Source organism: Tamandua tetradactyla, chromosome 6, assembly GCF_023851605.1.
Source record: "Tamandua tetradactyla isolate mTamTet1 chromosome 6, mTamTet1.pri, whole genome shotgun sequence".
NCBI classification, from domain to species: Eukaryota; Metazoa; Chordata; class Mammalia; order Pilosa; family Myrmecophagidae; genus Tamandua; species Tamandua tetradactyla.
In genome coordinates this window covers 169,492,126-169,518,389 of record NC_135332.1, presented here as the reverse complement: position 1 = coordinate 169,518,389, position 26,264 = coordinate 169,492,126, and the positions used below count along the sequence as shown (strand labels likewise).

Here is a 26,264-nt window from a genome sequence, read left to right as displayed (position 1 = left end):
TGAAAAAATCCACAGGCAAAAATGAAGCTTCTATTTTAATCAAACTTTTTTTTTTTTAGCCTTTTCTACCTCCTAATCAGTATTGTTTCCCAGAAGTAAAATACAGAAATAAATGTTGCCTTTATTTCATTTCTCTGGGCTACCTTCTAATTAGAATGCTAATGGATACTAAAATGACAAAATGTATATGGAAGAAAGATTTGCAATAATTTATAAATGAGCAAGCCCTAAGAAAATATGAAATATTTGTTTCCTCTGAGCATTCAAAACAACTTACACAGAAAGAAGCCCAACTGGACCAGTAACACATTCTCCACCAAGTCTGAAGTAAAGAAAACAGGCTTTTCTTAGTTGATACAGGGAATCTAAAATAAAATTTAAAAGTTCTCTCAATCAAAATAGTCATATAGTCATCATGAAAGGGCAATAATTATATGTCCAAGAATTAATGAAGATATGACAAGTATTGAACCTTGTAAGTTATTTAACAAAATATAATCCTGAAATTTCAGAAACCCAGAATCTTTTAAGTTAAATTCCATTATCAACATTATGGATATTAAGTATGAATAAACTTTCTTCTGTTAGTAAATCATTAATACCGAACATTTAGGTACTGGAGCTTAGAATTGTTTAAAAGCTATTTCCTTGATTATGTGTAAATTCATTAAATGAGGCAAAATACTTCTGTTATGAAAACCCAATTCAGAAACCATATTCCCATTCTCGAAGATGTCCAACCTGTATCTCCAATGAGCAATAAATTATCAAGTAAGAAAAGCTGCAAATAGTTAATTAGCAATAACCATGTCTGATATCTGTACAGTTTATAAATACTTGGCAAAGTAACTCATTACATCCTTACAACATGGTATAATCAATCAATAACTGTTTTAATAGTTTATAATCAATGTTCTTTTCAGACATGCCTAGATTTTCTTTATAACAGATGAAAAAGATATAATAGGTAAACTTATATTCCAATGAATTCCTTCCACCTCCAATCTTATGTAACTTTTTGAAAATGTTTTGTGGGCAGATTCAAATTCATAATGTAAAAACTCTTGAAGAGCTTTGAAAAACTCAGAGCTTAGTTTATACTTTCTTACTTGCCCAACTAGCCATTTTAACTTCCATGCCAAAATTGTTCGGCAAATCACAGAGGTGTTTTTCTTTCAGCAATAGTGATGGTTTAGCTCCAGAAAGCATGTGTATTATCATCCTTTCTAATCAGATCAACAAATCACTAATCCCTATGGCCGAGGCAGGGTCAGAGAAATAGCTTTGTTGCACATATACTGAAGTAAAGGGATTTGAGTTATATTTATTTATTCTTGGAAACCTAAGTCTACCTGCATTAGCCTACCATGAACTGATCTGTATACCACTGTGGTGGGAAGGTGACACAGTTGCCTTTTCCTTCTAACACTGTTTCTGCTAAGTCATGTTCTTATTAGTTTGAACATTATGTCTCTACACTATGGAAACAAAAACAAAAGGAATATTTCAAATGAGTAGGGAGGATACATACTGCCACTTGTGCATTTTCACATATTAGAAACTCTACAATTAATTGGAAGATCACATTCATTTTATAAAATACTACTTTGAAAGAGAGACTGAAATTAAAAGGAAAATTGTGTGGCCCCCTGATACATGGCTGGAAAGATCCTCCATCACAATCTGGTGCATTTAGGGATATACATGATCTGGGTTGGATCAGTGAAATTAAAAATAGTGGATATAATACTGAAGTATTACTATTAATGTCATCTAAGGAAAGACAACAGCCTTTCCAAACATGATTAGAAGCTAAATGTCTTGTTCAAGAATAGTTAAAAAGGACTACCAACTTAGGAGTCAGCAAACTCAGGTACTATATCTGGCTTAATTACATTAACTTGTAATTATACTTTCTTCCTGTGCTAAAAATCTGAAATTCAGTAACGTTCATTAAAAATTTGTACACTTACCATCTGTTGCAGAAAATAATTCATAAAGAGCCTGAGCAAGGATATTCACAACAAAGGAATGAGACTTTTTTCTTGTCCAATAAAATGACTTTTTGGCCTAAAAAGACAAAAGATTGCTTATAATATGGTAAGAGAACAATAAAAAAGACAAATTGATGTTTATAATCCCTTCAAAATGATAATTTATGCTGGGGCCTTTTTACAGGTAAATGATATGTCATCATTTACAGAAAATAAATAAATATATCATCTTAGAACAACGGGTTAAGTGACTTTGAAGCTAAGTTTACAATCAGCATGAGCAAAGTGACCTATGCAATCCAGTGTTAAAGAATATTCAAGTACAGAAATTTAGAAACTCTAAGACTCACAGGTTGTGAAGTCAAGTTCTTTAAATCTGAACAGGACTGCCTATGAACCATTACTATGCCGCAAGCTCTCAGGTACAGAGCTTCTCATCAAAGCTCCATTCTTTCGCCACTACATCCTCTCTTCCTCTTGTCCCCACCAACAGAAAGAATTATATTTTGAGATATTTTTGTTAAGTGTAATTTATTATCTTACCTGAAAAACAGCTACATCATCATAAAGGTCAGGGATGTCCCTTAGCAGTTTTCTCCATAGTTTTATATCTTTAAAAACAACAGTCATCCCTCCACCAGTAAGAGGATGCCTCATATTATATGCATCTCCCAAAAGAAGAACACCTATGAGGAGAAAAAATTAAAATGATGTCCAGAAGCATCTTGGAAATAAAAAATTTTAAAAATGTACTACTCTGTTAATTTATAAAAGTTAAAAAATTATTGACATGTGCTAGCAGATAAAAAGAATGTGAAAATATATGGGGGAAAATCATGACTTAAAATTTGCAGAGGCAAAAATTCTAGAGTTGATCTAATCAACAAATATTTATTGGATGATGAATATGTTGGGCAGTATGAGTATTGCAAAGTCCCTTGAGGAATGGAGAAAAAAGAAATGGATCAATTTAACTTCCCCACCTGGGGATTCCTGATACTCTCAACCATGAAGGATTCTTAAGTTAGTAGGCCTCAATTCTCAATCTTGAGGCTTGCTATCATGAAATTCATAACATGGAAGCTAAGCCTACCTATAATTATGCCTACAAGTCACTTTCAGAGAATCTCTTTTGTTGCTCAGACATGGCCTCTAACTCCAACTCTACAAATGAACTTATTACCCTCCCCCTATGTGGGATATAAGTTCCAGGGGTGTTAAGTCTCCCTGGCAACATGAAACATGACTCCCAGGGATGAGCTTGGCCCTGGCATTGGGGGACTGATGCCTTCTTGACCAAAAAGGGGGAAAGAAATGCAACATAATAAAGTTTCAGTGGCTGGCTGAGAGATTTCAAATAGTCAAAAGGCTTTTCTGGAGGTTACTCTTATGCAAGCTTCAGCCAGATAGTGCAGATTGCCACAGTATCCCAAGCCCGGATTATTGGTATTCCTGAAAACCCTAAAGAACACCCAGGGCTCTATCTAATATTCTATAATAGTTTCACTCAGTTTATTTTTCAGAAACCTAAAACCTCCAGATTGTTCCTATGCTAGATAAGCCCTGAAACCCAGAGGTCCCAATCTCTCCAAGAACATCAACCAATTGTATCCTCCTACCCCATAATGTCAACAACCCTTCTCAACATGAAGAAATTAGAATGGTCATTACCCAAATATCCCTCAAGACTTGGAAAATGATCAAATGAGAGGGGGGAGTTTTAACAGAGGAGATAGGATTTAGCAAATGAGTATGATTACTGAATCAATATACTGATATTTCTTTTTTAGTCTCTAGTGTATTAGAGGAGCTGGAAGGAAATAACTGAAATTTTGAAACTGTAACCCATACCATACTTTTGAAGTTTGTTCTGAACAAACTAACTTGTTAAAATGTACTTTGAAATCTATCATTTCTCTGCATGTTATATTTCACAATAAAAAATGTTTTTAAAAAATATTTATTGGGCACCTAATATGTGAAAACAAGAGTATGATCCCTGCCCTCATGAAACTCACATGTAAATCTAATGCTAAGCCAAACAATGTCAATACATTTAACAAGGTGTCTTTCTTTTTTAACATTTGTTCCCCCTATTATTTATTTTTATTCCATATGTTCTACTCATCTGTTGACAAGATAGATAAAAGGAGCATCAGGCACAAGATTTTCACGATCACACAGTCACATTGTGAAAGCTATATCATTATTCAATCATCAGCAAGAAACATGGCTACTGGAATAAAGCTCTACATTTTCAGGCAGTTCCCTCCAGTCTCTCCATTACATCTTGAATAACAAGGTGATACCTACTTAATGCTTAAGAATAACCTCCAGGATAACCTTTCAACTCTAACAAGGTGTCTTTTAACATACAGTAGGGAAAAAGAAAAGAATCTACAGACATCCCAGCATAAGAAGCAAGTATTCTACAAGGGGAAAAAAATCAAGATGTTTGACATTTCACAGCAACATCTGCTACCAACATATAGTTCTAAAGGACAGGAAGTAGCCCTAGGAAGATTGTACTCGGCCGTGTTGAAGTTCAAGTAAGAAGGCAACAGGCAGATATTCTCAAAATGTTTAGATGTTTTTAGGGGAATAAATCTCAGTTGATTCTTATCTGAAAATTAGCCCCCTTGAATCAAAACTACAGAAGCACATTTTGGCCCAAGGCACATCTCCTGACTGAGCTGCCTTACTCTAAGATTCACAATCCTTTATCAGTTTAGTTTGCTTAGTGACCTCTGACTTAGAATAATTAATAAACAGAGCTTTTATTTAATTTTACCTGTGAGAGAAATCAACCAACCATAATCATAGTGTTAAGAAGGTAAAATTATGCCTATTTTTCTGTAATGTCACATACATGTATAATTATAAAAAATATTTATAATCAATTCATATTTCTTTATAATAACTTACCTTCTACATGTATTACCTTCATTTAAAAAGCCACAAACTGTGTCCTACTTTTATTCTCCATAGAACATTTCCAATTCCACCTAATAGACTGTTCACACAGCAAATGATCTGGCATTTGCTTCATTCTGCTTTGCATTATAGTTTTATTTATTTAGGTGATGGTTTTTACATGTGTTTCTAGAGCAGCCTGCGATCTCTTTATAGTCAGAAACCAGACTGTATCCACTGTTGCCATTGTGACCTCTCTTAAGAGCTCTACTCATATTCAAAGGAACTACACACATCCAATCAAATAGCTGACCTGCATTTCACAGTTTGTCAAAAGCGAACTCATCATCTCTCTCTACACTTCTGTAAACTTATTCTTTTACTTGATTTGCAATGTCAGCAAATGACTGGTAAACTATCCAATACCATTCATGTGACCTGAAACTTGGAATCAATTTAAGAGGCCTCACTCCTGACTACAATATCCAACTAATCAATGAGTTTCATGCCTAAACGTTACCCAAATCCATTCCATACCTTCCATTTTTACAGCCACAACCCTAGTTGAAGGTTTTACCATTATTCACATGGAATAATAAAATGGCCTCCCTAATGTACGTACAACTTAACTTTCCTCCAAACCCTCCTCCCCAATGTCAGATTAATATTTCTAAAATACGAATCTAATTATGCCCACTCTCCTTGTTTAAAACTTTTCAATGGACTATTAGAAATTAGTCTAATAGATAATAGCAGGTATAAATTTAACCAGTATATGTAATTTGGAATCTTGGCTACTTAAAAAAATCAGTCCAATAAAATGATACCTCGTTTGTTTACTGGTGAAGGAGGTAGGAAGCTTGCTGGCATCGACCTCAAACGAGAATTCTGAATAGCATCTAGGAATGGCTCTTTCAGGTGATCTGCAATAAATCCCATTCCCCAAATAAACAGTTAAAACATTCCAATTTCAAATTGTCACATATTTTCCCATCAAGTATAAACAAATACCTACATATATCTGTTATTACATATATATTTTGTGATAAATCAGTAACTAATTATTTTATTAACACCTAATTATTCATGCTAATGACTAAGGGTAAATTAATGCAGACAGACATACAGCTGAATGAACCAAGAAACAGGCAGACTGAGACAAATTCAGATGGGATAAGCCAAGGAGTAAACTACCACCTTCTTTTTCCAAAAGTTAACTCTGACAGCTTTCATATTTAAATATTTAATTTATTGTCACCATGTTATGAGAGGAAATTTACTAACTATTCACAAACAGCAGGATAGTATGTACACTAGTATGGACAATACCTATCTGATCTTCAGATTCTCCACCTTTAAAATGAAGATGTTGGATTAGTTTATCTGTGAGATACTTCCCAGTGTTAAAGTTCTGTACAAAAAATGAACTTTCTTTTCAGATAGTATCCAGTGATGGGAATGCAGCAGCAGAATGCCAGTGTCAAACATTTCCACTCATCTAAGGAGTAGAATCTGTGACCTAGATAATACTAATATACACGTACAAATGATTTCCCTCCATGATTTTAGGGCAGTCTGCTCCAATTAATACTGGATTGGAAAAACCACCAAATCTACAGGATAAAGAAAAAAAATGCTAAAAACAGCAGGTAATTAACAATCCTTTTCCTAAATATGCATAACTTCTAGTTTTCCACCTGAAAACTTCAAAAGTGGCTTAATTGAGTGAAAATTTATTAAAATATTTCAATATACTTATATTGAAACTGTCATTAAAAATCTAAGTTGGACCCTGTATACCTTCATTTCACTTCATTGCTGTTTAATAATTTATTGCTAAACAAAGTGGTTTCACTCAGTTTACAAACTAACTTGAAAAGAAACAAGAATGTTTAAACAAAATGCATTCATTTTTTTTAATTCCTATTATTATAGATTCCTATTATTATAACCATGTCATAAGGGAAAGCAGGGTTTCCCTTCAATTTTATCAAAATTCTTGACTAAATTTTCTTATATTTCTTTTTTATAACTTACCATTATCAGAAGAAACTACTACCAAGCATGAAAACTTTGGATTTGTGAAAACATTTCACATGGCTACTGTGAAAACATTCCCAATACATACACACTCAGCAATTCACAATATCATCACATAGTTGCACATTCATCATCATGATCATTTCCCAGAACATTTGCATCAATTCAGGAAAAGAAATAAAAAGACAACAGAAAAATAAAACAAAAACAGAAAAAAAAAATTTTACATACCATACCCCTTACCCCTCCCTTTTACTGATCACTAGCATTTCAAACTAAATCTATTTTAACATTTGTTCCCCCTATTATTTATTTTTATTCCATATGTTCCTCTCATCTGTTGACAACGTAGATAAAAGGAGCATCAGACACAAGGTTTTCACAATCACACAGTCACATTGTGAAGGCTGTATCATTCATTATACAATCATCATCAAGAAACATGGCTACTGGAACACAGCTCTACATTTTCAGGCACTTCCCTCCAGCCTCTCCATTACATCTTGGTTAACAAGGTGATAACTACTTCATGCGTTAAGAATAACCTCCAGGATAACTTCTCAACTCTGTTTGGAATCTGTCAGCCATTGACACTTTGTCTCATTTCACTCTTCCCCCCTTTGGTGGAGAAGGTTTTCTCAATCCCTTGATGCTGGATCTCAGCTCATTCTAGAGTTTTTCTCAATCCCTTGATGCTGAATCGCAGCTCATTCTGGGATTTCTGTCCCACGTTAACCAGGAAGATCCACACCCCTGAGAGTCATGTCCCACGTAGAGAGGGGGAAGGTGGTGACATTGCTTGCTGTGTTGGCTAGAGAGAGAGGCCACATCTGAGCAACAAAAAGGTTTCTCTTGGGGGTGACTCTTAGGCCTAATTTTAAGTAGGCTTGACCTATTCCCTATGGGGTTAAGTTTCATATGAACAAACCCCAAGACTGGGAGCTCAGCCTATAGCTTTGGTTGTCCCCACTGCTTGTGAGAATATCAAGAATTCAACTTGGGGAAATAGAGTTTTCCCCCGTTCTCACCATTATACCATCTCAATTTTTATCGTCTATCTTTCTTTGTGATTTCATTTATGCCCCAGCCCTCCTCCTTCTATCATTCTCATATGCAGCTTCATTCAGTGTTTTAATATAATTGTATTACAGTTAGGTAATATTGTGCTGTCCATTTCTGAGTTTTTATATTCAGTCCCGTTACACAATCTGTATCCCTTCAGCTCCAATTACCCAATATCTTACCGAAAACATAAATTTTTATGAGCGTTTTTACAAACATGTCTGAAATCTCATGAAGCCTTACTGTAGTCAACTCAAATCTTAAATGATCTCAAGAGATCCCTTAGAATACACATTTTCTGAGCCAGGCATGTTGCAGCAGGTATGTATGAGCCAGAGAGACGTGGGGTCAAGCTTGCCTCTGCCACTAATTAATAGTTTATCCTTGGAAAAGCTAAAGAATTTCTCTGAATGTCAGTCCTCTCGTCTGTAAAATTGGGAATAATGATAATGTCTATCTACTTGGTAGGGTGGTTATGTAGATTTTATTTCTTCTTTATGTTCAGCCCATGTCTTCTTCATGTCCTCCCTCAATTTATCGATTTCGTTTTTGAAGAGGTTTTCCATTTCTGTTCGTATATTCAGCATTAGTTGTCTCAGCTCCTGTATCTCATTTGAACTATTGGTTTGTTCCTTTGACTGGGCCATATTTTCAATTATTTGAGCGTGATCCGTTATCTTCTGTTGGCGTCTGCGCATTTAGACAGATTTCCCTGGGTATTGGATCCAAAAGTTTGGAAGATTTTTCTGTGAAATCTCTGGGTTCTGTTTTTCTTGCTCGTGGCACACGTTTGTCTGCGGGTCCCACCAGTAAAAGGTGCTGTGGGACCTTTAACTTTGGAAAACTCTCGCCTTCCGGGAGGTTCGCTAGCCGAAGCGGCTTGAGCCGGCCCGGGGTCCGAACGCGGGGAGGGTTGCTGGCCGCCGCAGCCCGGGAAAGCGCCTGTCTGAATTTCCTAGTCGACCCGGGGCACCAAGTGTGGCGGGAGGACGCCAGCAGCAGCGGCCCGCCCGGGAGAGTGCACGTTCCCGGGGAGTCACGGGTTTGGGAGGGGCCTCCCCCACCCATCACCGTTCTCCGCGGCCTGGGGATTTCCGATCCAATTCTCTCAGTTGGTCCGGGGGGCTGCGTGTGGTGTGGGCGCCAGCCGCTGCGGTTTCAGGGGACCGCCTCTCCAATTCTCCCAGCCGGCCCGGGAAGGGGGAAGGGAGTGACTCCGGCCGCTTGCCGCCCCGCCCGGTGAAGCCCGCGCGCCTCGGCGATCTCACCCGAGCAGCTTCTCTCAGCCAGCCAGCCGTTCCAGGATGGGGTACGCTGTCTTTTTTATCTCTGTTGTGGCTTTGGAAGCTGTTCTGTGTCATTTCTACTCCCCTAGTAGCTGTCCTGGAGAAGAAACTAAGATCCGTGCGTCTTACTAAGCCGCCATCTTCTCCGGAAGTCGGTTATGTAGATTTTAAATGAAATTATATTTGTAAAACACTTCTTATATTGTAGACATTCAATAAATGTAGCTATCATTAATATGAAATCCAAACACAAAAATCGATAAGTTTAAGTTTTTTAAATAATTCAGAGACCTTACATTGCTATAGAGACCTTAAATATTACAAATGCCTATGTTAATAATTATTCTGAAAACTATACTTTTTTAATATGATGAAACTATATTGAAAATATTTTTAACTTTTTTGTCCTAGTTTAAATAGTTCAGCTCCAGTGTATGTGATTGACTGATGCATTTTTCATCTGCCACCCTTTATTTCTGTTACATTTTAGACACAGCTTTATTGAGTTCTGGAGATGGAGAACTTTCTGTGAGAATGAACTTTCAGACTCTAGATTACAATGGGAGTGAAACCCTATTTCTTACCAGGTAATTGGGGATAAATTTTTTCAGTCATGTATTCTCTTAAATTCCTTGGCATTTCTCCTCGAATGTCAACAAGTACTCGAGTCTCATTGGAAGAAATTTGGTAGATGAGAATTGGATTCGGATTAGCTAAAATAAGTTCAGCATGATTTGCTTTAAACTGTGGTGCATTCTGGAAAAAAAGAAAATATTTTAATAACTTTAAAAATTCAAGTTGCTTTTATTTTCCTATAATTACACTCCTACCATACCTTCATAAGAAAGCCAATAAAATGAGATGAAACAGAAATTTTATTGGAGGCTAGGTTTTTCCTGAACTTGGAGAAAAGCCCGTCTGCAACAACAGTCAATGGAGCATGGAGTTCCTATAACAGAGATAAAGAATATTCAGCTAAATGGTTAGAAATAATGGCAAAGGACTATTCTTTTAAAATGTGCATGAAAAGATGTACATATATTATCAAATATCATTTGGAAGGTATTTGAAGCAGTTATGTGAGCTTAATTAATAACCAATCTTCAGAAATACACTTCCTCTGAGTCCCTCAGGATCACTTTCCTTCACTGGTCTATCATCCAAACCGGACCATAGAAGACTGAATATCACTGCAATTTCTAAGGACCCAACAAAAATAATTTTATTCTAGAATCTTTTGAACTTGATATAGACAGTCAGTTGCTGGAGCTTAGAAGAATTTTTATATACATGGATACATGTATTTATGTTATTACACTCTGAGCAGAGAACCCTAGACATCTCCTTCTCTGGAGTACAATTTTTAAGAGGTGGTGACTCTAAGGAGCATTCTGAAAGAATCAACAGTTTAGCCTCTAAACTGTTTTCTTCTGTGAGGCCAACATAAGCACACACTGGAAGCTATTATTTCTGCTATATCCCCAAAGATTCTCCTACCTTTTTGTCTTTTTTATTTAAACAACTATTATTTTATCCTAATTTCTTTTATCCCGAATTCTTCCTTTTTTTCCTCTTCTAATTCTCTGCTAGTGTACGTATCTTATTTCAGTTTTTAATACTGTCAATATACTGGTGTTTGCTTAAGTTATTTGAATAGCATTTTGAGGTGTTCTAAAGAACCATGTGTTGCCCTCCAAAATTCATCATTCCATCTGCTACATAATCAATTGGTGATTCTAATTTTTTTAAAAAGAGTCAATAAAGAGAAGAAAAAAATCTCTTCACAACATTTGATAAATCTCACCTTGATGTCTCCAGTTTCTTTATCCTTATACTGAACTCCCAGCACAGCATCATCTTCCTCTAGTAACTGTAGCACAATACCTTCAATAAACTTTGTACTAAAAGAAAAATAAACAGGAATAAATTTCTGTAGTAGTACACTTATGCAATTTAAGTATGATAAATTCCTTATTCCTTATATCTAGCTTACCCCGTATCACAGAATTTTACAAATACTGCTTACCAAAATTAACAAATAAAACCACTTATATGGTTTTAAATTAAAATCAAATTATCCTTGTTATATTCTACTCCAGCATAATTGTAATTAAAATTAATTATTTAAAAACTGGACAAAAGCCATTTACAAAAGAAAACATACAAATGTTCATAAAATATTTGGAAAAAGAAAACTTCACTAATGATAAAAATGAGTATTAGAACCCAAACTACTACTTATACCTAGCAAATTATCAAATTTAAAAACAAAATCAAACTCAGTATTGGCAAGAGTTAGAGGAAAGAAAGCAGTATCTTTCAATCAACACATGGAGCAACTAGTAAAATTCTGCTGATGACAACTAATAGTACTATTTAATGCCTGCTTTTTAGGTGCCTAACAATACACACAGTTCTTCACTTATTTTAACTCATGTAATTCTCACAACAACCCTACTGGGTAGATGCTATCCAACTTCTACCCAACAATCTACATGAAGGGACTGTATCAACTTTGGCATATGAGGATGTTCAGCAAAACATCATTTTATTAATAGTCAAAAATGGAAATGATGTAAATGTCCAACAAATAAATTCTAAATCGATAAATAAATTGCATGTCATCCATACAGGGAATGCCATAAATCTATAAAAATCATGTTTCAAAAAATACTACATATTCATATAGTTGTGTGTTTCCATGCACATGTGCATAGAAAAAGACCTGGAATCACAAAAAAGAAAACTTCACTAACAGATTTTAGAATTATGTGTGGTTTTTATTTTATAATATATCAACAAGTGCATATAATGATTTTAAAAAGTATTTTAAAAAAATAAACACCAGATTTTTATCTCAAATAATACACGTTCAGAGAAACTTCACATACCCCCCTCCTACATTCATACATAGAGGGGAAAAAAAGAATTGGGGTTTATTCACCAAATTATTAACTGTAGTTATATCTAGAAAAAAGAATCAATCATGGATAATTTTTATATTTCTAGGTATTTTTCAAATTTTCTACACTTAATATGTTTTATTCCCACAGACATCAAAAGTCCTTTCAGTCCTAAAAATAAGTCCACTTATTATTGTCACTTGCCTAGTCAACACATAAGACTGCCAATTCTATGTTTAAAACTCATGTTTTAATGTTACTTGTGATTTCATGTTTAAAACCTCAATTATAGCATTTAAAGGCTAGAGGCAAATATAAGTTAATAATTAAGACAAGATAATCCTATCTGTGCTAGAAAGGATTTATGTACATTAAAAAAATAATGTTTTAATCCTAAACATTAAACATAATTAAACATTTTTTTATGAGAGAGCAATGGTTTCTTCTAATCCCTATTCAGTACTACAGGTTGGAAACTTGATTAGGTTATCTCCACTGAGATGTGACTCCATCAAGTGTGGGTATTAAACTTGATTAGATGGAGACATGTCTCCACCAATTCTACATGGGTCTTGATTAGTTTACTAGAATCCTATAAAAGAGGTATTTTGGAGAAAGCTTCAGAATGCCGCAGAACCACGAAGCAGAGTCCACCAGCCAGTGATTTATGGAGATAAAGAAGGAAAACACCTCCCAGGGAGCTGGAAAGGAAGCTAGCAGATGATGCCATGTTCACCATGTGTCTTTCCAGATGAGAAAGAAACCCTGACCATGTTCACCATGTGCCTTTCCAGAAGAGAGAGAAACCCTGACTGTGTTCACCATGTGCCTTTCCACTTAAGAGAGAAACCCTGAACTTTCATCAGCCTTCTTGAATCAAGGTATCATTCCCTAGATGCCTTAGATTGGACATTTCTATAGACTGGCTTTTAAATGGGACATTTCCATGGCCTAAAAACTGTTAACTTGCAACTTATTAAATTCCCCTTTTTAAAAGTCATTCCATTTCTGGTATACTGCATTCCAGCAGCTAGCAAACTAGAACACTATCAAACTAGGTTCTTAGAAAAAAATGGAACAGGGATTTTCTCTTGTAATCCCTGTCCTGACTTAACAGAGGGCATCATAACAACAAACCCAGATGTCCAGTGGGTAAATGTGCTGGTTTGAATCTCTTGTGTACCCGAGAAAAGCCATGTCCTTTAATCCTCATTCAATATTGCTGAGCGGGAGCTTTTCATTTTTTAATTTTTAATTTTTTTTAAGTACTTCTTGCAAGAACTTATTTATATTTCTAGAGTTAATCAGTGGGACACATAGGTCTATACAACCACTTTCAATCATATTCTGGGTGGGAGTTCTTTGATAGTTCCCATGGAGATGTGACCCAACTGTGGGTGTTAACTTTTGAGTAGATGGTTTCCATGGATATGTGTCTCCACCCCATTCAAAGTGGGGTTGTTTACTGAAGCCCTTTAAGAGGGAACCATTTTGGAAAAAGCTTTAGAGCCCAAGTAGGCAAAGATTTTTGGAGATGAAGAAGGAAAAAGCCCCCAGGGGAGCTTCATGAAGCAAGAAGCTGGAAGAGAAAGCTAGCAGACTTAGCTGTGTGCCCTTCCTGCTGAGAAAGAAACCCTGAAGTTCATCGGCCATTCTTGAGTGAAGGTAACCTCTTGTGGTGCCTTAATTTGAACATTTTCATAGCCCTTTCATAATTTGGACATTTTCATGGCCTTAAACCAGTAAACCTGCAACTTAATAAATTCCCTTTTTTAAAAGCTATTCTGTTTCTGGTATATCACATTCCAGCAGCTTGCAAACTAAAACAGTATACATGGACTTACTCCATAGGTAAAACTGAATTCTCCAAATTCTAACACATAAAAATCAATTCATTTAGTCAAAGTAAAATTACTTTCTATGTCATTCAAAGTAAAATTCTCTGATACTCAGATCAAACACTGTTCTAATTTATGGTGATCTTAATATAATAGCTATGTTCTAGTCCATGTCAAAAACATGTAAGGAAAATCTATAAAATAGTATTTGTGCAAGGACTAAATTTAAATGTTAATTCCTTAACAATATATATTTGAAACAGTAACCTTACTTGGGCTCTGCCATAGCTGCTTTCCGGAGACTCATGATGAATTTTCCATGATGGAAAGCTCTTCCACTCTGCACTTGATTGTTTTCTGCCAGAGGGAAAGGAATTTGAACCTCTGGTTTGTTTTCTTGATCATGAATTATATAGCCATTTACAACCTGGGCATCAAAGCCTTCCACTGTATCTGCAAAACAATTCAGTTCAAAAAAATCAATTTTGTTTATATGCCCAGAGTATACTAGGCACTAAGCAAGAGGATGCTGAAACATCAAAAATGAGTCTTCATAAAGTTGTAATACTATTTCGAGACAGGACCATTAATATAACTGTTTCAGAAATCTCAATATCTCAATTCTTCTGGAGGATATTGGCAGTCTTAGCAAATCTGTAATATCACTTAAAGATAACCACACTTAAAATTATTTCAGATTTGAAATTCCACTTTACCTCAGAAAGATAAGCAAGAAAATGCAATGTGAAATGAAATAAGCACAATCCTCTTCTAAAGGAAACTGTTCTGTCTATGAAGACATAATATAAATTCAGTTCTTTTAATCACTTTTTGTGAAGTATGGATATGTAGTATTGGCACAAAAACAGAAAAAGGAATAAAACAGATAAAATAAAAACTCCAAAAAAAGATCCAGTTTATATGTAAAGGCTGAATATAAGAAAAGGTAAGTTTCCCAAGCCAAAGAAAAAAGTAACGATTATTTCCCAAATACTGGTAATATCATACTATAACTGTGACTCAGCATAGAATGCAGAATATTTTTTTTGTAGTTCAAATAGTAGGAACACAAGGAAGCATACTAACTATTAAACTGATCAGATCTGTTGTAAAAACAACCTAAGTTTGAATTACAAAGTAAAAGATGTTGCAATAGAAAAATATTCAAAATTGCAGTACAAAGGACAGCATTTTACAAGTGCCAACTGAAAATTAAGAGATGCAAAACTAATTTCTGAAACGAAAATGGAGAAACAATCTTAGAGAAATATTTATTTCAATTAGAACAAAACACTGGTATTTATGATATAAAAGTTACTCATCAAATCCATAGGAAAAATATTAAAACCAATAATAATGGGCTAAAGTGTATGGATAATTCACATAAAGCAATATAGAAATATTGAATGTAGGAAAATATGCAAAACTTAATTTAAAAATAATCAATAAAATAAAAATTGAAATATACTAAATCTACCCAAATTGATACTGATAAATAAATTTATGTATTACTCATGGTATTGTAACAACATTTAGAAAGTATTCATAGCAACAATTAGCAAGAACAAAGAGGTCAGCATCCTTTAATGTAAAAATTTTAGTCTTGGAATTTCATCTAAGAAATGTATCCTACTACATAATTTCTTATTTTTAAAGTTATATGCAAGAAATTGGTTCACTCATAGTGTTATCTATATCAAAGAATAATTGAAAATAACCTAAATATTCATCTAAGGGTAAAAGGTAAAGTGTATTATAAACTATCAACTGAGAAAATTCTATGCATAAGCCTAAAATTATGAAGATAAAGAATGGTCAACAGTATAGGAAATATGTTTATGACATCAAGTAAAAAAGGAGACTATAGGATGTATATTAAAATAGATTTAAATATACAAATAGGTTTAAATACATTGAAATACAATCTATCAAGATGAAGTATATTTAAATAATTTCATTTCTTATGAAAGAAAAACTCTAATAAACCATTTTGCCACCTTTGTGCTAGGATCAAAATAGTTTTCTGATATGGTTTTAAAATTCTTACAGTTAAAATCATAATATATATATATATATATATATATATATATATAAAATATATGATGGAATGTCGTGCAGCTACGAAAAGGAATGGCATCATGAGGCATGCAAAGAACTAAATGACCCATGAGGAAAATATGTTGTGCAAAATAAGCCAGAAACGAAAGAAAAAATGTGCTATGGTCTCTTTCAGAAAATACTTTTAATAAAATGTGGAGCCTAAATCATAAGCTCCTATAGCAGCCATAATTAGTCTCAAATTTTAAGTGTATTTCTAGATTTTGAGACACTGAACTATATGTGTATAAAAGCTGGAATTTCCCTGGAACTTTGAGTGGCTGTGACACCTAAACTTTAGAGCTAGAGTTCTGTAACTCTGAAAGTCAGCACTGCTACATAAAATAACAGTTTAAGTAGCTGAAAAGGAGATCAGGCTCCAATTAGAGATAAAAATGAAGCCAATCTGACTAGATTTAAAGTAAATCAGAACACAGGGTAAAAAGCAATAGTATATGTACTCTAGACCTTCATCTACTATATGAGACCAAAGCACAGAGGTTTATGTGTCTAGAATCTAATTTTCTGTAACACATTATCCAAATCAACCTGTCTGGATAACTCATTTAAACAACCCAAACTCATGGAGCTCAGAATGGGAGCAAGGCTTTGTAATTCTGTATAACTTAATATAATACCCAGATATATCCTAGACTATGTTGGACTGATAACTAAAAAGTATTGGTAGAGTCCCTTAAAGGATCAAAGAAAACAATATGGAACTATTAAACTTTCCCATGTGGGAAACCATGGGTGCCTTCTCAAACACTGGGGACTCCCAAGAAAATAAGACAAGACCTTGATCTTGAGGTTCGTTCTTATGGAACTTATTTCTGTAGAGGAAAAGGTAAGAATACCTATAATGAGGCCTAAGAACTGCTGCCAGGAAACCTCTTTGTTGCTCAGATCTGGCCTTTTGCTCTCTCTAAGCCCAACTCTGTAAGGAAAATCATTACCCTCCCGGCTACATGGGACAAGACATTCAGGAGTGAAAGTCTCCCTGACAACATGGGACATGACTCCATAGGATGAGTCTAGCCCTGGTACCTTGGAATCAACACCTTCCAGACCAAAAGGGGGAAAAGATAAAATAGGGCATCAATGGCCAAGAGAGATCAAATAGAGTCAAGAGGCTATTCTGGAGGATACTCTTATTCTAGCTTCAACTATTTATTGCTACTTGCCATCGTTTGCCAAACCCTAACCAACATCACTCCTGTTAACTCTTTTTTTTTTTTCCCCATTAACTCTTAAGAATACCTATGGCTCTGAAACTATAAAAAGTTTCATGCACTTAGTTTACTTTTCTACAACCTGTAACTTCCAGAGGGTTCCTAGGCCAGATAAATCTTGAAACCCAGAAGAACTAGCCTTTCCAAGATTATCAACTAACTATACCCCCTATCCTTTATTGTCAATACTCCTTCTCAACATAAAAAATCAGAATGAGCATTGCTCAAATATCCCTATATATTAGGAGAAGGATCAAAGAAGGAGGGGCTATAACAGAGAAAATAGGATTTAACAAATGAGGATGATGGTGAATCAGTATATTGATATTTCTTTTAGCCACCAGTGTTCTGAAGCAGCTAGAAGGAAAATCTGAAATAATAACCTACAACAAATTCTGAAATTTGTTCTGTAACTACTTGTTCAAGTGTACTTTGAAAATTATTGCTTTTTCTTTATTTTCACTGTATATTTGTTATATTTCACAATGAAAAAAGTTTAAAAAAAATCTAGTCAGGGACACATCTGTCCTATGATCAGAATAAATTAGATTTCTGATATGATCTATAATTAGTCACAGACAAGTAGACAGATATCCTAAAAGACCCAAAATAGCAGTGTAGAATTCAATTTGGATGTCAGCATATCTAAATGTCTGGAACTCACCTAGTATTTCCATATTTATAAGGCAGTTTGTTTTCATTATCCATAACTGTATTACAGGAGTACTTTAAATTCTAAAGCTGGCCCATTAAGGGCACACCAGAAAAATCTAAAAAGTATAGTTATTACTATACTTAGCAAAATTTTTCTTTGGATAGACTATTTAAAGACAAGTATATAAACAAGGCCTAATTTAAAATGTCTTGAACCATATGTCCCTTTATCAACTTTACTGATAAAATCAAATGTGACAGAGTTTGGAAACTTACTTTTTTAAGCAGGCAAGAAAAGCATACTCTAAATAAAGTTCTTGTTTCATGGATACTACATAGTAATAACTTTGAAATCAGTGACATAACATACAACTATCACTATCCAATAATCATAAAGCTCCATAATATTTGTGATGTTAGACTACTGGTCAACACAGCAGATAAACTGATAAGAAGAGCCCTCTTTCACATTAAAAAAAAAAGTGCAAGTTTTCTAAGGTATAGGCAAGTGCAAAAGCTAAAAGAAAAAAAATCCAAGGGCAACAGTTTGCATACTATAAATGAAGGGCAACATTAAACTCAAACCAGTGAGCAAGAATTAAAGGCAATAATAGCAAATGGGTATCAGAAACATAAGCTTAAAAGGGTTGGAATTTTAAGGACCACTCATAAACAGGGTGAAGGAGGCCCCATGTGTAGGGATGCTGGAACTTAGTACCATATATAAATTTCTTGTCAGTGAAACAGAGACCAGAAAACTCAACTAACTGCCCTGAGACATGGCCTGGAAGTAAGCCATCTACCATAAGCTATAGGTGGAATCACCTATAAGAAATGCCAACATAAGTTAGTGCCATGAACTGGAATAGAGTTGAACCTCAAGCTGAGTGAACTGTGCAAAACAAAATAGATATCATTTATAAAAATCTAAAAGTTTAAACGAGAGTCTAAGCATATATTAAAAAAAGCACACATAAGATTTATGAAACTTTACTTAAATACATTAATGATCAACTGAATGGCAAGTATATGACATTCACTGACAGGAAATCCCAATCATAATGATGTCAATTTTTTCCAAACTGAGCTACTGAGTCAATACAATTCCATCAAAATCCTGAATTTTTTTTCAAAGAACTTAAAATACTGATTTATATATATATATTGCAAATCAGTAGACTAAGGGAAGCCAAGATAATCCTAAAGAAAATAAAAAAGGTGGGGGAGGGAGTCTTTTCCCACAAGATAATTGAGATGTATAGTAAGTTATAGTACTTAAATTAGAATATTAATTTTAAGAGTTTAGGATAATAAGCTTGAATGAACCATAGGGTAACCAGTTCCCTAAATAAAAGTCCATACCCCAGGGCAGGGCAGTCAGCCTTGTAACAAAAAAATCCATACCCTGAAAGTGACTATCCCAAGTGCTCACGTTATTCTTATCTCAGCACACCTGAGGGGAAATTAATAGCACAATGAATATTAAAACTGGGTTCTTATTGGTGAAATTAAAGGTCTCTAAGATATGTGGGCTGGTTAAAATACTTTAGGGGGTCCTCTTATGCCTGGACTCCATGTAAGAAACAACTAAGGCCTGTAGACACAACTTTGGAGATGTCCCCTAAAGCTAAATCCATGATTCTGTGTCCAGCCATTAGTTCAGGAGCATTTTGTGTTACCTGATGTTCGGCCTTGAGGCTAACAAAATCCTGTCCCTGGATGTTGTCACATCTGCCTCAAGTGAACCTCATGCAAGGTGGTACTTAGAAAAGGACAGAGATGAAGCTTCTTTCTCACCTTATAACTTGGGCATATTTTTCACCCTGCAACTCAAGAGCAGAAAGGTGATCTGTCCTGTTTACCACTATATCGTCGATACCTCATAAAAGTAGGCAATGAATACATATTTTCTGAATGAATAGCTGGTGCTTAAAAAAAAACAATGCTTGAATGAATGAATGATCCTTAAATGAACAGTTAGAGGCAATAACAGTGTAACAGAGATATAACAGGCACTCTATAAATGAGAGCTTCCTTCTCCCTTCACTAAAATTCATGTTCTCATTCTAGAAGATTTCCAGGTCCTTTATTTTGGCTCTTAGTATCTTTCAGCCACTTCATTATCTCTCTCATGAAGTCTGTATCTCCTTATACAACATACTACTAAATGCTTATCTTCCCCTTCACTCACATTTTCATGCAAATTTTGGTAAATGAGTAATTTAACATTTATAAATGAAAATAAAATGGAATGCTTTTTTACTAGTCCTGGGATAGCCTAAATGAAGTGTTTGCTTATACCACAAACTCTCCTGAAAAATCAATATGAACCTACCTTCAAGACCAAGGTCTTTAAGAACATGATAGCCACCTGGCTGCAGAAATTCTCCAACTATCCTGTCAGGTTCTTTTAAATCTCTCTCAATTACTGTCACCTTTCTTCCATCTCTGGAAAGCACTGCAGCCAAAGCAGAGCCAAGTACGCCAGATCCCACAATGATAACTTCAGGATCATTTTGAGAAGATACTGATGCAGTGGCAGCTGCTCCTGTTAAGGTTGTTTCTGAAATATTGGTTCCTTTTTTGCACTATTTAAAAAAAAAAAAAAAGAATCATGTTTCCACATTTGTCACCCTTAAATCATACTACTACTATTACAGATTCAATAGACTTTTGATTCTTGGGAAAAAGCTAGAACTTAAAACCTTGCTAAACCAAATGAACTTTCAGCTTTTAAATTCAGATCATATATAAAACTCAATGATATAAAAATACTGGCTAAATTAAAAAATTATAATATCCCAATAAAATTAATTATATACTCCCTTTCTCCAAACCTATTTAGAAAAATCTGTCATACAGACACGTTTAGAAATTCACACCAGGCCAAATATAATAAATGTTTAGAAGAGGCTTCAAAGACTTAAATAGGGTAAATTCTATCATTAATTACTCAATTCTTTAACTATATACTGAGCATCTAACCAGATGCAAATTACATACAACTTCTGATTTGCCTTCATATTGCAAACTACTTAGCACCTTTTAGATAGGTTCTACTATTCACCTTCATTTTCTCCTTCTCGATTTTCACTTCAAAATTTTTTAACGGTGCCTGCTCATGCAAAAAAAAAATCTATCTTAACCTAAAATCACTTTTACATAACAAAAAGATGATCAAACCCTGGCTACTGATCTATTAACTGAGATTACTCAATTCAGCAAAATTCCAAAAGAACAAAACTCATACTGCCCCTTGGGTTTTGACTTGTTTATAATTTTAGACTTTAATATATAAGTATGTACTTAATTTATCTCTTCATTTTTTTCCTATCCTGATACTCCAAGAGAGCATAGTCAGTTGGTGCCCAAATTTAAGAAGACAAATATTAAACATTCTCACTGGGCTGACAGCAAAAACTTTAAATTTGGTAATAAGAGGATACAAAAGAAAGACCTGTTCTAAGAAATTTATAACATCAGGAATAACAGTGCCTGTCATTTTTTAAATGAACAATTCAATCTTGTAATAAGATTGGTAGATGAATTCAGAAATTTGAATACATTTCAGATACAGAATTATAAAAAACCATATTGTGAGTTCTCTGGCCTTAATGATTAAGATAAGACTAAATGTATTTGCAAAGTCCCCTCGGAGGAATGGCAAGAAAGGGGGAAAATTCAACTTCCCCAAGTGGAGAATTCCTGATAGTCTCACAAGCAGTGGGGACAACCAAAGTAATAGGCTAAGGCCTCAATCTTGGGGTTTGTTCATTCGAAACTTAACCCTGCAAAGGATAGGCTAAGCCTACTTAAAATTAGGCCTAAGAGTCACCCCCAGAGAACCTCTTTTGTTGCTCAGATGTGGCCTCTCTCTCAGCCAATACAAGCAAACTCGCTGCCCTCGCCCTCTCTGTGGGACATGACTCCCAGGGGTGTGGACCTTTCTGGCAATATGGGACAGAAATCCTAGAATGAGCTGGGACTCAGCATCCTCAGAAGGATTGAGAAAACCTTCTCAACCAAAAGGGGGAAGAGCAAAATGAGACAAAATAAAGTGTCAATGGCTGAGAGATTCCAAAGAGTCAAGAGGTTGTCCTGGAGGTTATTCTTATGCATTATATAGATATCAAGCTTCTACTTAAGGTGTAATGGAGAGGCTGGAGGGAAGTGCCTGAAAATGTAGAGCTGTGTTCCAGTAGCCATGTTTCTTGAAGATGATTGTATAATGATATAGCTTTCACAATGTGACTGTGTCATTGTGAAAATCTTGTGTCTGATGCTCCTTTTATCTACCTTATCAACAGATGAGTAAAACGTATGGATTAAAAATAAATAAATAATAGGCGGAACAAATGTTAAAATAAATTCAGTAGACTGAAATGCTGGTGATTGGTGAGGCGGAGGGATGGGGGTATGGTATGCACGAATTTTTTTTTTCTCTTTTTATTTCTTTTTCTGGATTGATGCAAATGTTCTGAGAGGGGATCATGGTGATGAATATACAACTATGTAATGATATTGTGAGTTACTGATTATATACCAAGAATGGAACGATTGTATGATAACGGTGTTTGTTGTTGTGTTTCAAAAAAAAAAAGGAATGATATATGGGAAAACATACAACCAATGCAAATTAGGGTCTACAGTTAACAATAACACTGTAATATGCTTTTGTTAATATAACAAAGGCAGTATACCAAAGCTTAATGTCAATAAGAGGGGGATAAATGGGAGGGTGTTACTGTTGTTGTTTCTCCTTTTTGTTTGTTTTTTGTTTTGTTTGTTTTTGTTTCTCAAATGTTCTCATATAGATTGTGGTAGTGAATGCGTAACTGTGATTTTTACTTGGAGCCACTGATTGTTTACTTAGGATGGATTGCCTGATGTGTGGATAAAACTGTTTAAAAAATAAGCAGAAAGATACAAGTGCTGAGAAAAAAAAAGATAAGATTAAATGCCATTTGATAGGGTTTTAATAATTAAAAAAAACAACTCAGAAATAAAGGAAGGAAATGAATCCTAAGATCCTTAAGAACTTTAATGCTCTGTGATTCTAATATTCATCCAGGCTTCTTTTACCTCCTTAATACACTGGGGCTTTGTCCATTCCATTTATTATACAATTTCTCTTATACAAATATGTTTTTGTCTTTTACCAAGGGGAGAAGACAGTAAAGTCTATTTTTCCCAAATTATTTCTTAATGACCAAAACTGGCTATATTTATTGTTCTAGGAGCACAGCTAGCCCCTTTTGTCATCTTGGTCATTTTTAATTAAATTTTTCTTCTTAAATTTTCACACATAAACACAATTTTGGAAGGGGCGCTCTGGAGGAAGACAAGTCTTTCCGAGCCTGGTTAGTAGAAGAAGCACTAATTAGAACTTAGTACTCAATAGGTAACAATTGAAGAACTCCCTGGTTAGGAAATAGGCAGAAAACTGAGACACTCATGAAATAGAATATCTTTGTGATTTTTACTGATGGCTGGTAAACTAATTTTCCTACGTAAAAATTTCTCTACATACCATACTAGAGCATTCCCCAGCTGGACTAGTGCCCAATGACCCCAAGGGCGTTTCCTCAGACAACAATACAAAAGTTTTGAAACTGAGAATTAAGGATTTCCTCTCAGCCTCATGCCATTCCTCCCCTTCACATCCACCATGCTGCTGAACTCATCGTGCACCGATCAAAAGGCTACTAACAGATGTACACTACTTTAAACTGTTAAAAACTTACTCTTTATTAACTGTTATGGACCTGGCATTTCGCAAACATTAAATCATTTAATTCCCTAACCACCTATAAGATTGGTAATGTCCCCTTCTATGAGGTAACTAATTCTTAGAGAAATACAGCAATTTGCTAAAGTCTCACAGCCAGAAGTGGAGGGGTGACAATTCTAAACCAAGTCCCTCTCTTCTCTAAGCCATGCTAATTTGCAGTGTGGATATAGTAAAATAATGTAGATCCAGAACCCTCAAAAGGCAAATTACTTTATAAGCCACTTGCCCTAACTCCAAGCCACCATCACCCCCAGCCTGGCCTAGTGCTGTACTCTTTGCCTGATCTCGTCTCCATTCTTGAATCCCTACAATTCATTCTCCACACAACAGGAAAGTCTTTTCAAAAAAATAAATAAAATAAAAACAAATATTGTTATCCCCATGCTTAAAGTCCTCCAGTGTTCTTGGGAAAACATTCAAACTAAATGATCTGGCTTCCAAGACTCTATCCTCACCTCCTACCATTCTCCTCTGCTCTTTGCAAGGATCATAACTATGCACATGTATTTGAAGACCAAGCCTTTGACTTAGGAACACTATTGTGGGGTACCCCACTGGGCTTTTTACCTATGGCTTTAAAATGCTGGGCATTTTTACCTTGCCTGCTTTTCAAACTGTTCTATCAGTTTTCCCAGCCAGCTGTCACTTCCTATAAGCAGTGGACTTACCTGTGGCAGATTACTTTCTTCCCAGGTATAAATACAATCCTTACCTAAAATATTTAAATAAAGTGACTATTTTTTTCAAATCACAGAAAGTGTTTCTGTCCTTCAAAGAGAAATTCTAACATCTCCTTTCACTTTTCAAAATCAAATCAATATCCAACCTCCAGCTGAGGCTCAACCAACAGTAATTTTTCAATCTTTCCTAAGGTCAAGGAAGTAGACATGGAACCGTCAAGAGCTTTCAAAAAAAAAATACGTAAGAATTTTTACCAGAATCTCAAAGTTGCCACCTTTTTCCCTTTAGAAGAAGATAACATTTTCAGGGCCCCCAATGCTGATTTAAAAATAAAGGACTCATTCATTTGCTCACTCTGATTTCAACCTACCCTCCTCGACGCAAGCTGCTCTTTATTTTCTGATCCAGGTGGTGACTTGGCCCAGAAGAATCCCACGAGAGGCAAGGCCGACAGAATATCCGAGAACACCGCGAACTGGGACCCGCTGTGTCCCCGCCCCAGGAGGCCCCCGTTTCGGTAGCGACAGCGGTAGGAGAGCACCAGGCCCAGCGAAAGGAACACGAGCACGCACAACAGGAGCTCCTTGTTGGCCAAAGTGATAAAGTCCCCGCATTTCTTATAAAAATAGGTAAAAGTGGCAATGCCAAGGAAAGTCCACATGGTTCCAAGGCTTCGTTGGGGGCTACTGGTCAACGCTGAGCTTCGTTTTTTGTTTTTTCCCTTGTAGGGTTTTTGAGCATAACACGTTCTCCCCCAAATGTGCTCCCAAAAGGAGGGTGGAGAGCTGGGAAACTCTTGCAAACAATGTCACACGGTTACAATTCAAATCAGCCCAATTTTTAAAATCACAGAAAGTTAGTATAAAAATACCCAGGAAGGAGGGGGGAAGGGGCTGGTTGGTACAGGTCTTCAAACCTGTTAATTTAAAACACGCCTGTTCCAACGGCTCCCAAGTAGACCCTTTCCTCTTTCAGGAAACCCATATTTTTCCTTTCTGGATGGCTTTCCTCGGGGTGGTTGCTGGTGATGGTTTTTTATTCTGAGGTTCGCTCGTTGTGCTGTAAAATTTTTCTCTATCGATAGCAGCAGGTTCTCTTTCAGAAGGAAAAGGGGGAAAATTCAAAGAAGTATCTCCGCGACGCGAAATATAAAATGTGCCCTCGCCTCCGGCCCGGCACCATCCAGAAGGCGCGAGCGCTGCTGCCGCCGCGGACGAGGGGCAAACGGGACGGCGAAACTGCACGGCCCACCCTCAAGGGGAAAAGTCCTGGGCTTCCTTCTCAAACAAAAGATGGCCTCAGGTTCACGGTTTCGGCTTCAGGACAGGAAAGCCCGGCTAAACTCTCGAGCCCTTCTCCTCAGCAGCGGCTCCCGATTCCCCAGCCCCCGAACCTTCCAATCCGCAGGTGAACGGCGACGCCTGGAGACCTTCCCTCACAGGGCGGAGGCGTTAGCTCCCGGGGTCCTCCTCACTAGCATCCCTCGCCCGCGGCGGCGTCAACCCTCCGCGCCGAGCTTCCGCGGTTACCAGAGTAACCGGCGCGCGTCCACCCTCCGCCCGCCGCTGAATCCCACGCGCTTCGGCAGCAGGAGTAGGATCCAGCCTGGCGAGGACCAGGGGGCGAGGCTTCGGGGGGCGGACCCGCCCCGCCCGGAGCGATGCGAGCGCCGCCGCCGCCGGCCAATGGGAGTTCGCGTGGCGCGGTAGGCCGAGATGGCGCTATGCCGCGTTTACCCAATCGCAGGCGACGGAGCCCACGCGGCGACGCCCG

The 26,264-nt window shown here is 36.2% G+C and overlaps 2 protein-coding genes across 4 annotated transcripts in view; one reads left to right on the top strand and one right to left on the bottom strand.

Moving 5' to 3' along the window:
- Positions 1 to 26,147, bottom strand: part of SQLE (squalene epoxidase) — a 27,231-nt gene extending 1,084 nt beyond the window's left edge. Inside the window, exons 1-10 of one of the 2 annotated variants that reach the window (XM_077167640.1) lie at positions 24,862 to 26,147; positions 20,355 to 20,607; positions 14,309 to 14,489; positions 11,100 to 11,196; positions 10,131 to 10,244; positions 9,880 to 10,051; positions 5,735 to 5,830; positions 2,538 to 2,680; positions 1,974 to 2,070; positions 278 to 322 (exon numbers count right to left, since the gene is read on the bottom strand). In XM_077167640.1, the coding sequence (XP_077023755.1) occupies positions 278 to 322; positions 1,974 to 2,070; positions 2,538 to 2,680; positions 5,735 to 5,830; positions 9,880 to 10,051; positions 10,131 to 10,244; positions 11,100 to 11,196; positions 14,309 to 14,489; positions 20,355 to 20,607; positions 24,862 to 25,152 (1,489 nt within the window). In that variant the 5' untranslated portion in view covers positions 25,153 to 26,147. Of the gene's footprint in view, positions 1 to 277; positions 366 to 1,973; positions 2,071 to 2,537; positions 2,681 to 5,734; positions 5,831 to 9,879; positions 10,052 to 10,130; positions 10,245 to 11,099; positions 11,197 to 14,308; positions 14,490 to 20,354; positions 20,608 to 24,861 lie in introns of both variants that reach the window. The other variant, XM_077167638.1, reaches the window with a different exon arrangement.
- LOC143689038 (uncharacterized) overlaps positions 26,056 to 26,264 on the top strand; it is a 53,432-nt gene continuing 53,223 nt past the window's right edge. For both annotated transcript variants that reach the window (XR_013178480.1, XM_077167643.1), the window contains exon 1: positions 26,056 to 26,264. Coding sequence is in view for 1 of the 2 variants with exons in the window: in XM_077167643.1 (XP_077023758.1) it covers positions 26,152 to 26,264 (113 nt within the window). In the remaining variant the exon portion in view is untranslated.